Consider the following 13,335-nt stretch of genomic DNA (forward strand, 5'->3'; position numbering starts at 1 on the left):
AAATTAAGTTCATCAAATTGTTTTTTAAATGGCCTAAATTTTCTAAATGAAAAAAAGTACTAAAAGTTGATTTTAAAATTACGAAAACAGCTTTTTAATTGACTCTAACCTCTAATTTTTTTTATTGTTAAAGCAGGCGTTTAGAAAACAAACAAAATGTCTGTAAAAAATATTTTCGAAAAATTTTCTGAAAAAAAATTGGTATGCCGTTTTGATGAAATTATTTTTTCACATATTTAAATTAGATTTCAAGTAAGTTCATTAATCCTTAAAAAAAAAATATTTTTCAAAAAAAAAAAAATATTTTTTTAAAAATCCAAGAAATTATTCTATAATATGGCTTAAAACAAAAACACACCTTTTGGACACTCGGGCGTATGCGTGACGTTTTCTTGAATTAATTTTGAATAAAGTCTATTTTTAAGTAGTCGATTTTTGTTGAACAACTTCAGCCTCAGCGAAATCATTTAAAAAAAGTAAAGAATGATAAACGACTAAAAATTGAGCACGTTCAAGAAATATTAGGGGCTAGATATCCAGGCAACGTCATTAAATGAACGGAAATTTGAGTAAATTGACTAAATTAGTTTGGATATGATATGCTATTATCAAATTTCGAAATTTTCTTAAGTATTTTACCGATCTCATGGGCAAGACACTAAATTTCACTTAACTTTAATGAATAAATAATATTAATTATAACCGATAATGCACTTTTTAATCGTTTTTCACCCAAATAAATTTAATTTTGATAAATTAATTCTTTAATTAAAAACAATCTGCTGTCATGTTGACAAAAAAAACTTTCCTAAAGGAGAATGGGCATTTTGGACGTTGAGCGGCCATTAATAAAATTGGTATCAAATGAAAGGACTATAACTTAGGAAAAACTTTTACTATGGACGTTTCGCAGTATTGCGTTAAGAATGTAAGAAAATCGTTAATGCATTATTCAATGTATGAACGACAAATTGGTTTATATTTTTATTTTGAACATAAAATATGATGCTCTGTCATTTTCCCTAAGTCTGAAGTCATTACTCTTGAAAATCCGACCAATAGAACTCATAATATAAGATTTTTAAGACAACCACTTCAAGATTTTGTTCGAAAGTTTTCAAACAATTCAAACTATCAAAAAATTGAATAACGAAACTCTGAAAATAGTCTTGAAACTGTTGTTGTGCTTAAAGTATGGGTTCTAGTGGTTGGATATTCAAGATAAAGGTCTTCAGATTTAGGGAAAATGAGAGAGTATCGTATTTTGCACTTAAAATACACACATAAGATACAACTTTGAGACAATCTGCATAAAGTGTTATATGCAAAAATGCATTTTATCCGTTTTTGGAGTACGTCACAAGAATAAAACTTCTCCACAGTATATGTAAACCTTAATTACATCAAAAAATAACAAATTCATTCCTGGCCGCGCAACGTCCACATTCCATACAAACTTGTCCATTCTCCTTTTTAGGGAAAAATTTCTTGTCTAACTTTCTTGTTAGCTTTCCAATAAAATTACCTAAATTGGAAAGATTTTTTTTGACATCTGACCAATCAGAGACCGAGAAATTACCTAAATATTTAGTGCCTAACGTTTTTGAACCTGCCCATTATAACTACGACATTGAATTCGAAGTTTGATTAAAATTTTTAATAAATAAAAACTTAAAAAAAAAATTATTTTGTGAACTATTTTCTGTGTTCAAAATTCTTACGTGAATATTTTTTGTACGCACACTTTTTCCCTCGTCATCATAATCATCGATAGGAATACAGCTTTGTTACAGACATGCTTAAGTAAAATTGAATCCAAATCAAAATTAAATTGTAAACTCTAAATTCAGAGGTTAAATGTTAGCTTTTCACGCTGGGCGCCATTTTTCCATTTTTTCTTTTGCTTTTCATGAAGATCCGCGACCATATTTTATTTTGACTCGCTCAAGTCCAGCTTGTTCATTCATTTGAGCGTGAGACTCTTAATCTATGTGTGAAACGTTAGTTCTTCGCGTTGGGCGCCATTTTATCATTTTTCGCCTAAGGGTCGAATGATTGTTTTTCGCTTGGGTGCCATTTTATCATATTTCCCCCTACTTATCACTTTGTTCAGATCGGTTTGATGAATTTATTGATCTTTGTTCTTTTACTTTAAATTTCATAAAAAAATTAACAACTTAAGAAAGTGTTTCATCATCGTCTTTACTTTTAATTATTCCGTGTAGTTTCTGACATAACGTAACTCCGCATAAAAAAAATAACACAAGCACAAGTCACCAAACATAAAATAAAATAAAAAAAAAAAAAAACAGAACCGATATAAAAATAAAATGTGACAAGAAAGCAGCAGTCTGCCCCATCATCAGCCAGCTTATCACCTGCAGCACCTTCACACGTTCCACACCGAGTCCCGTAATCATTACTACCATATACAACTACCGACAACTCCTTTAAGCAAAATCGGCATTTTTTGAAAAGTCATATCTTAAACTCCTGATAGCCGCTATAAGATTGTGTGTTGTGGTGAATCGATGAAAAATTACAACTTCAAGCAGGTGGTGTGTCCAAAAAGATATCTGCTGCCCAGGTCCTGATCCTTGGGTCTTTCAGTTTGTGTATTTATTTTGGCAAAAAAAAATGAGAAAAAAAAAAGAAACACACATTAAAATCATAAATCCAAAAAGGACAAAAGAGAGCCGAAAATGTGAACGGCACGCCATTTGATGGAGCTCCTCTCTCTCTCTGTGATGGTCGTGTTGGTGGTATGAGTCGCGTCGATCGGGCGTATTCCCACAGGACAATGTGTCGGAAGAATTTGAATTTTTTGCAAACTATGTGGATTCGAATTCGGACGTGCGCGAGGAAAAGTAGTGCAATTTTTTATACAAAGTTGACCCAACAACATTATGAATAAAACTGTACAGGTGTGTTTTGGCTTAAGAAAGTGCCCTCTGGTGCGCTGGATGGATGATGATCAGCAGAGAAGACCAAAGGCAAACATCTGCCTTTAAGGAACGAGTTGCTTGTTTTCAATTTTTTTGTTTTCTGTCCACAATTCAATGTGTTAAATCTTTATTCGCAAGGAGAAGGAAGGATAACAAGGCATAGCACGCGTCAGGTCCTTCTGGACAAGAAAGAGAGAGAGGCACAGCAAAAAACATCTGGGATAGAAGTTTGCCCAAATTAGGTTAATAACCTCCACCTTCCAGACAGAGTTAATAGTTTTAGGTTTTTTTTTTTTTCATTCGTTCTGTTTTGAAAAAAAAAAACAAAAAATTGAACAAAGAAACGCAGGTGATTATAGGCAGTCATCCCATAAACATTTCTATTCGCGCATGCTCGCAGGCGAGGTCCTCATTTTCCCAAACAAAACGTTTAACAACCGAAAACAAGACGTTAAGACTCAAAATATTGTTTATTTTATGAGTTTTTCTGTTTTTTTTTTTTATTTTTATTTTTTGTTTAAGTCGCAAATCTTGAAGCTAATGTGCAAAATGACGAATGGACGTTGTTTTTGAAGAATGTCTTGAGTGCTCGCTCAACGCACACATAAAATATGTTGACTGAGCATTTTTTTTATGAAATATGCCATCGCGCACTAACAATAACACAAAAAAAGAAGCTTTAAGATGAAATGGAGAATATAACAAGGCGTATGGGATGTTTGAAGACGAACAAAAAAAAAAAAAAACAATAAATATAAAAAAGTTCATAAATGTTTTGAAGCGCCATCGCTAACGCCGCCTCTGCTACCGCTGCCGCCACCGCCCTGTGCATCATCAACCGTGCGACAGAGGAGTGAGATTCTGGGAAAAAATCTTTTGTAGGTTGTGCCGAAAGTATATAAAGAAACCCCAGAATCCCATCAGGAGTGTGAGAAGCCAAAGAATTTTCGAAGGTATTTTAAACAAACAGTCTGTTTGGCAGGTAATATATTTTGGTGCATTTCAAAGTCAAAGCCATGAAATTATCTCACATCTCATTCGTGTGATACACGACATTGAGATATTTTTTGACGCTTCGGCAAGTTAAATGAATTTTTCAGGTTAGTATCACAGATTTCTACGGCAAATATCACAGTTTTCGCTGTTAAGTTTGCAGACATAGTATCACAGATTGCTGTGGTCATTTCTTTGGAAAGTATCACAGAATTATCTTGACGATTTATATTTGATGTTTCACCTGTTTCTTAGGCAAATATCACAGATTGCTCTAGTAAATATCATGGATTTATCCGTTAAGTATCACAGAATTCAAGTGAATATACGGGGTTTCTGTAGGAAGTGTCACGAAGGTAGGTAGGTAGGTAGGTAGAGATGGCGGTCAAGGCAAACCATGTTTGATTGACCCAATTAGCGCAGGATGCGCCGTTTTGATACCAAAACTTATGAAGCCTGTGAGTGATAATTGGATTTATTTGAAATACATTTTTTAATTGGTTTTAAAAAAAAAAGGGAAAAACAAGTGTTAGGGAGTCCTAAATCCACTTTGTTGCATTTAGGAACGAGATCAAGTCTTTGATCTTTGATTCTGAGATGTTATCTATGACATTAAAGAATTCGCTCCCCAGAAAGAGTGCTCTATTCCTAGCAAGGGCGGGACATTGACATAGGAAATGGTAGACCGTTTCTTTTTCTTGCTGGTCCAAGCAGTTGCGACAGTAGGTATTGTGCGGTATACCCAGCTTTGCTGCATGTTCCCCTATTGGCCAATGTCCTGTGCACACCGCAACGATTCTGCTAATATCTTTTCTAGGTCTAGAGATTAGGTCATATGTTTTGGTTTTATTATAGGTGGGCCAGATTTTTCTGGATATGACGCAGCTAGTCAAGTTGTGCCACCTATTGTTAGCTTTTGTTAGGTATTTTAAGAAGATATCGCCCTTCATGACTCCTATGGGAATGTTAACTATTTCTGCTAGTGACTCATGAAGGGCTGATCCTTGCCTGGCCAGTTCATCCGCCTTTTCATTGCCTTCAAAACCACTGTGACCTGGGATCCAGATGAGAGTGATTGTGAGGCTTTCACTCAGCAATGAGAGTTCCTCTCTGCACTGCTGAACCAATTTGGAGGATGTCGTGACCGAAGCAATTGCTTTTATAGCTGCCTGACTATCTGTTAGTATAGCTATATTTTGGTTTTGATTTGGATATACTCTAAGTAATTTGCAAGCTTCTTTAATTGCCAGCAATTCCGCTTGGAATACACTGGCAAAGTTTGGTAGTCGAAAGGATTTTGAGATATTGAGGGATTCATAGTAGACACCCGAGCCGACCCCACAGTCCATTTTTGAGCCATCAGTGAAAATGCAGGTGTCGAAGCCTCTCGTCACAATGCCCTCTTCCCAGTCTGATCTCGACGGGAAGCTGACCTTGCAATTCATTACAGTATTCAAAATAGGGGTGCAGTAGTCCGTGGGTGTCAGAAGCATATCCGATGGTATTAAATTTGTTGTGTCACTGTGACCAAAAGATTTTGCCTTCCAGCTACCTGTTTCTTTTAGCCTTAAAACGCTACAAGAGACCTGGTATTTGATATGAAGGTCTATGGGTAAGAGGTGCAAGAGAACGTTTAGAGCCTCCGTGGGGCACGACCGGAGGGCTCCAGTCGTCCCTACGCTTGCTGTTCTCTGGATTTTCTTAAGTTTGTTGGTGTTATAAGCTTTACTGAGTGCAGGCCACCAAACAATGGCGCCGTAGGTAAGAATGGGTCGTACAACCGCTGTGTAAGTCCATAGAATCATTTTTGATTTAAGACCCCATTTTTTCCCAAAGGTTTTACTGCAGGCATAGAAAGCAATGCTCGCCTTTCTAACCCGCTCTTCTATATTAAGCTTCCAGCTCAGTTTAGTGTCCAAAATTACACCTAAATATTTGGCGCTAGAAGAAAGTGATAAGATTTGGCCGTTGAGCTGAGGTAGAGGGAAGACAGGGATTTTGGTTTTAGTTGTAAAAAGCATCAGTTCCGTTTTACTTTGATTAACTCCTAGGCCACAGCTTGTAGCCCAGTTGCTAACTTTCCTCAAAGCCGTGTCAGTCATTTCACTGATCACAGGTAAAAACTTTCCTGATACAAGTACAACCAGATCATCCGCATATGCCACTGCCTTCACTCCACTTCTCTCAAGCTTCACGAGGATATTGTTCATGACAAGGAGCCATAACAGTGGGGAAAGAACGCCCCCCTGAGGCGTACCCCTATTAACGCATTTAAAACAGTTTGAATTTCCTAAGCTTGCTTGAATTCTTCTCTCTTTTAGCATTGAAATAATCCAACTTCTGATATAGTCTTCTACTTCAAAAGTTACTAGGGCTTCGAGAATAGATTCGGTTAGGACATTGTTAAAAGCTCCCTCTACATCCAAGAAGGTAGCTAGGGTATATTCTTTAAAGTGTAACGAGTTCTCAATTGTTCGAACGACATCATGGAGTGCTGTTTCCGTAGATTTGCCCCTCATATAAGCGTGCTGCGAACTGGCTAGAGGACATCTTTTAAAAATGTCTCTAATATGAGTTTCTAAGATTCGTTCTAAGGATTTAAGTAAGAAAGATGTTAAACTTATTGGCCGGAAATCCTTCGCGGATTCATGTCCTCTTTTGCCCACTTTGGGTATGAAAACCACGCTAACTTGTCTCCAAGACTTGGGCACATGATTAAGAAGAAGGCAGCCTTTAAAGATTTTTTCAAGCCATGGAACTGCTATCTCTTGCTGATTTTGCAGCATAATGGGCAGAATACCATCAGGGCCTGGGGATTTGTACGGAGAGAAAGTGTTAATAGCCCAAGCTATATTTTCTTTCGTTATCAGGAGGTTTACTTGCTCAGTCGTAACTGATAGCAAAGTGGGATTTATGTTCACTTCAGAGGTGCTATCAACGCACCCCGGAAAATGAGTAGTCATTAATAATTCTAAGGATTCAGCTGGAGATATTGTCCAGGATCCGTCAGACTTTTTAAGAAACGAGGGATTTGAGTGTTCCCTCGATAAAACCTTGCTAAGCCTGGCAGAATCCTTAATATCTTCTATGGAGTGACAGTATTCCTCCCAGCTTTCCTTTTTGGCTGATGCTATGCTACGCTTGTAGACTCTTAAGCAATCTTTATAGGGTTCATAGAATTTGTGTTTATGGCAGATGTTGAAGATTGTTCTAGTCATTTTCCTCAGATTAGACAGGTCTTCGTTCCACCAAGGGGGAAATATTTTGCTACTATGTCTCACCGGACAAGAGACTTTAAAGGCAGTGATCATTGCTCGTTCAAAGGTCATTACCTTTGATTCGAGCTCATCCACCGAATCTGTGTTTATATTGGGTATATTGCGTAACTTTGCACTAAAAACTTGACCGAAATTCTTCCAGTCAGTTCTTTTGGGATTTCTATAAGGGGGTGGGATTTTGGTTTCAAACTTAAGTTGGAACAGAATCCAACTATGGTCTGAAAAGGATTTTAAAGGGGATACTCTCCAATTTTCAACCTGCAAATTGAAGTTGCTATTTGTAATAGTGATGTCTAGTACATCCTCCCATCCTTCATAGTTCCTTGAACTAGGAAACGTGAATGTTGGAGTAGTACCTCTATTGCAAAGAGTGAGGTTATTTTCAATGATATAATCAAATAAAGACTCACCTCGTTCATTGATCTCAGAACTACCCCAAAGAGTATGACGTGCATTTGCGTCACACCCGATGAGTAGGCTTGTCTTCATTGTACTGGCTTGAGTTGTCAGCCTACGTACTTCCTCCGGCGGTGACTGCTGGTCATGTGCCATGTACGCAGATGCCAAAAGTAGTCCATCAGTATTTGAACCCTCTAATTTGACAACGGTCAAATCAGAGGTGCTAAGATTGGGACACAAAAAAGCTTTTAAGTGTTTTTTAGCTAAAATACATGTTCTTGGCTTACCTTGGCTCGAACTGACGGGCTTATAAAAAAGATCATATTGGCTGTCTTGGAGACCTCTCACTCGGAGGCCATTAATCCAGGGCTCTTGTATGATGCCCACATCAAAGTTTTCCTCCCTTAGGAAAACTCTCAGGTTATCTGAAGCACATTTAGAGTGCTTCAGATTAACCTGAACGACGTGCAGCATGTTTTTAATTTATATCGGATTCTGCATCGTCAGTTACCAGCCTCTCGCCGGAGAACCCTGCCTCTTTGGGGGTATCGTCATCCTCGACGATATCCTCAACTAGGTTAGGGTCCGCTTCCTGACTTTGCAGAATCTTTATTTTGGCATTCCTAATGCCAAAACGAAGTTTAAAGTCGGCTTTTTCGAGAGCCCCACGACTAACCTCGCAGATCCTCAGAAGGTAAGACGCGCTGTTCTTTTGCGGCTCTTCAGTCTTAATGACTGCCCAGTCATGCATCGGAATCAGCGGGTTTAACCTCTGAAGACTGCGGATCAGCTCCGTTCCACTTGGCTTGATACTCATGAGGGGCAGCCAAATGCGAGCCAGTGGTTGTTTAGGAATCTCCTTAGCTGGGATAAGCTTGAGCTTCAAACCATCCCATTTAGTGCTGATCTCATCAACACTTTTACTAAGGAAATCCCTAGAAAACCCATCCTCGCACTTAATTACCCTGTATCCCCTGAGCATCTCACCAGAGTCGAAACTAGGGTAGGGACCCTCATTTGCCGATAGGGTGTAGAGAAAGACCATCTCAGAGAGTTTGGCCTCGATGGAGTTCCACACTGACATCAGACCTTTGTTGTCAGTGGAGAGCTCATCTACAATCGCCACTTGAAGATCGTCCCTGACGATCTCACTTAAAGTGCGCGATTGCGCCGCTCCCTGAGGTGGCCCTTTCTTTTTGGTGCCGCCGGTTTTAGCTTTCTTTTGAGGAGGATTACCCTCCTCAAGAGATCTATTTCTCTTGGCGGTCTTTTCGGGATGAACAAAAAGATTGTTGTACTCTTCAACAATTTTTTCGTACCTGATTTTATCAGCGGCATCTTTTTCGTGTGGAGTTCCAGCTTCCTTATTTTTAGCAATCTTGCTAAGAAAGAAGGTAGCCCTCTTGAAGTCCACTCTACGATGCAAACTCGCTGTTTTGAGGTTTTTGTCGGTAGCACTGCTACCCGACGGATTTATTTGGGCTTTATATGGTCGAGGCACAGAGGTACTACTTGTACCAGCTGTGCTTCCGGGGTGTGGAGGTTGCTTAGGAGCGCTAGCACTTCTAGCAGTCTCCGAGCTATCCACAATGGTTTCTTGGCTTGATGCCAAGAGTTCATCCTCCAATTCGGATGTTGTTACGTCTGTCTTGTCTCTGTCCATTTTAAAAAGATTTGAAAATAAATTAAGGTCCCACGAGTAGGTCGGAAAGAAAAGGTCAACCCCGGCAGAGCCGATTACCGGGGCAAGGCAAAAATTATGACGGATCCTGCCAAGGCATCCGAAAGAGCTCGTTCACGACTGGTTTATCCCCCAGCCTTCCATTTCTTCGGCACGGATTATGTGCACGCTCACCCCACCACTGAAAATTAGGAACCTTGTATCGATGGTAAAATTGCATTTCTGATTATTTAACTATTGAGGAGTTAAGAACAATACAGCTATGCAACCTGACCTTAGCTGATCACCATCTTGCCAAAAACGTACAAGATAAAACTGTGATGATCATTACCGCCCGGCACCCACTAGGAGGGTTTGATACACGGATTTTTGCCGGGCTAACGAAGGTAAGTATCACAGATTGCTCGGGTAGTATCAAAGAATTATCAAGTAATTATTCAAGATTATTTAGAAAGTATCACGAGTTTTCAAAGGACTTATGTATCACAGATTGTTCTGGTGAATAGCATGGACATCTCCGAAAAGTATCACAGAATTCTTAAATAAATATGCGAATTTTCAAGGTAGGTATCACAGCTCTGATAAATAACATGAATTTCTTTGGTAATAATCAAAGAATTCTTGATTAACCGGACCGGATTTCTTTGGGAAGTATCACAAATTTTCAAGGCATGGATTTTCTGGTAATTATCACACAATTCTTCAGTAACTGTATAGGATTTCTTTGGGAAGTATCACAGAAATCTTCAGTAACTATACAGTTTTTCTTTGGGAAGTATAAGGAGCTATCCCAGATTACTACGGTAAAGATCATGAATTTCTCCAATAAGTATCACAGAATTCTCCAGTAACTATATCACATATTGCTCTAGAATATATGATTGATTTCTCCTGTAAGTATAAAAAAAAATTTCCAGTAAATATACAGGATTTCTTTGGGAAGTAGGTATCACGAAATTTTAAGATAAGTAACACAGATTGCTCTGATAAATAATATGGATTTCTCCGCTAAGTACCTCAGATTGCTCCAGTTAGCATTACCAATTGCTCCGGCTATTATATAATTATTCAATATTTCTCTGGGAACTATCACATATTTTCAATGTAGATATCACAAAATGTTCCGCTAAGTATATCAGATAGTGCTAGTAAAAATCACGGATTTCTGGAGGAAGTAACACATTTTTTTTATAGGAAGTAACACGGAATGCTCCATTTACTTTCGCGGGTTTATTGGAAAGTACTAGTAAATATAACGGATCGCTTCAATTAGCATCAAGGATTGTTCCGGTCATTATCATGGATTCGCTGATAGTTATCACAGCTTATGCTGTTGAATATTTCCCTGGGAGGTATCACGGAAGGTTCTTGCTATTATCACAGATTCTCCAGTAATTATCACGGAAGTATCATGGATTTCCCCTGCATTACGGATTGCTCAGGTAAATAGTACAGATTTCTCCGGCAAGTGTTATTCCATAAATATTTGATCCTTTTCTTGCAAACCAAAGTGTAGAGTCAAAACATGATAAAGATAAAGCGATACTGTACCAAGGATAATAACAATTCACAGGCAATGGGCATACATACAACACTGAAACTGATGGCAGCGTGGATGGTAAGTACCAGAAGCAGCCCCAGAAGTCTTCGAGTTTGCAGAAGCAAACTGCAGATGCAGAAGCAGAAGCGGCAGCAGATGGTGATGGAAGAAGTAGAAACAGAAGACGGGCGTGCAATCAGAAGCGCTGACCTGAAGGAATGAAATGTGAAGCACGTGCTTAACCCTTTGCACCTCATGAATTCTTTGCGCTTCAGCTTTTCATCTTCTTCTCTTTTTTCGTTTTTCTCGGTTCAGATTCCAATGTGCGTTGGTTGTGATGGTAGAGGGACCGCGGAGCGGTGGCAACTTCAAACCCAAAGACTTTTCAACAACAACGATGCGAAGCAAAGAAGATTGCTCGAGGAGGTCTCTCTTCAGTCTTCACATATGCGCACATTGGATCGTTAAGTGTCTGGTAACAATTTCAAGAATTATTACCCTTCGAGACGACTGGCCGGCCGGCACATTGCACACATCATCACAGAGTGTGATCATCCTGGCTGGGCTGGTTGGCTGGCTGGACCGCCAGCAGCCCGCAACCTTATCTTGAGGGCTGAACACTTGATTAGGTGTAGAAGTGTTTGAGCTGTTTTAAGTGGTGTTCCGCGCGCACTCGCTGCTGCTGTCTCGCACGCTGGCTGGCTGGCTGGTGCCGCCCAAATGATGATCTGTAAAGAATGTTTGGAATTTTGGGCCAAAATTACCATCATGGTGTAAAGAGTGTTTATACGTCTTTTAACAGCAACAGCGCCTCTTACTTCTTAGACGCGCTACTAAGTATAACTGATTGTCGTTTATTTCTCATGGCACTGTAAGCGTTTAATTTTTTTTTTCTCCGTAATTCCTTCAAAATAATTGCAATACCTTCAAAGGAATTTGAAATAACATTTAGGTACGCACCCATCACAAAAATGGGATGCTTGGGTTTTTTTTGTGGTAGAGATGATGGATTGATGAAAATCTTAGTGAAGAAGACTCCTTCGCCACTGAATGTTAATCATTTTGATAAGTTGGGTAGGATTCTTTTAAAGCTACCTATACATATTGAGCTGGAATATCTAAAGTCTAAACTTTAGCCAAGTTTTAATAAAAATTATGAAAAGTAAAGTAAGAGCTGTTTACAAAAACTTTTTAAAGTGTATCTGATTAGGAAAGATCTCTGAAATCCGCTAAAACTCGATCTCCAGAGGCAAAAAACCACGCAGAAATCCGCTTTATTTCGCAAAGAATACGCTTGTTTTTAGCTAGTCTATTTACAACATGTTTAGGTGAAAAAATCATAAAATGGTGGCGCCCAACGGGAGGAACTAGCACCTGACGACGAGATCAAGAGTCTAATGATCTGACAACTGGTCTAGCTACGCTTTCGGGAGTCAAAATAAAATATTGGCGTGCAACTAAACGAAAAGGCAAGCGAAAATACGATAAAATGGCGCCCAACGCAAGGAACTTTCATTCCATCTCAAGATTAACAGTCTTCAGCTCAAACGATTGAGCTATTTGGGCCTGCGGGAGTTAAAATAAAATTTAGTCACGCATCTCCAAGAAAAGCCATTACCTACAAAAAATGATAAAATGGCGCCCAACGCAAGGAACTTTCTTTCCATCCCCAGATTGATAGTCTCATGCTCTAACAACTGAGCTAGTGGAGATCGTATCAACTAAAACAAAATATGGTCACGCATCCACATGATAAAACAGGCGAAAAAAAAATGAAAAAATGGCGCCCAATGCGAGGAACTTACTTTTGACAACAAGATTAATAGTGTTATGCTCTCAAGACAGAGCTTGTTGGGCTAGCGGGTGTCAAAATAAAATTTGGTTTCGCATTCTAATGACAAAGTAGGTAAACAAATAATAAAATGGCGCCCAACACAAGGACCTAACATTTGCCTCCGAGATTAAGAGCTCTAGCCACTGAGCTAACTGGGCTTGCTGGAGTCGAAATAAAATATGGTCGCGTATATCTATGAAAAGGCAAGAGAAAAATGATAAAATGGCGCCCAACGCAAGAAACTTTCATTCCATCCCCTGGGATTAACAGTCTCATGCTCTAACGACTGAGCTAGCTGGGCTTTCGTAAATCAAAATAATAATAAGGTTAGCGAAAAGCCACATAGAATAAGTTTAAGCCTTTTACTTGAGTATAACGGACTCAAGTGGATACTGTATAATCATATCAAAGTTAAAGGTTAAGGTTTTCATATAAATGTCATGGTAGGATGGCCTTCCTATCACCACGTCGCTTGTTTCTATAAATGACCCTCTTTAGCAGGTTACTTGTATTGAAAAACCCCTGCCACAACCAATATCAACTTTTTTATAAACCTCATCGTCCCAGACAGACCAGGCCACAACAATAACAATACCAACAACAACAACAACATTGAACAAAACTACAGACAGCTCCAAACAAAGACCACAATATAAGTGATTTCA

At 38.8% G+C, this 13,335-nt stretch overlaps 1 protein-coding gene across 1 annotated transcript; it reads right to left on the reverse strand.

Moving 5' to 3' along the window:
- Positions 1–8,093: 8,093 nt before the first annotated feature.
- On the reverse strand, positions 8,094–9,278 carry LOC129912801 (uncharacterized). Its single transcript, XM_055991235.1, has one exon. It carries the CDS (start codon positions 9,276–9,278, stop codon positions 8,094–8,096), a length of 1,185 nt encoding a protein of 394 aa, XP_055847210.1.
- Between the last annotated feature and the right edge of the window lie 4,057 nt (positions 9,279–13,335).

Source organism: Episyrphus balteatus, chromosome 2, assembly GCF_945859705.1.
Source record: "Episyrphus balteatus chromosome 2, idEpiBalt1.1, whole genome shotgun sequence".
NCBI classification, from domain to species: domain Eukaryota; kingdom Metazoa; phylum Arthropoda; class Insecta; order Diptera; family Syrphidae; genus Episyrphus; species Episyrphus balteatus.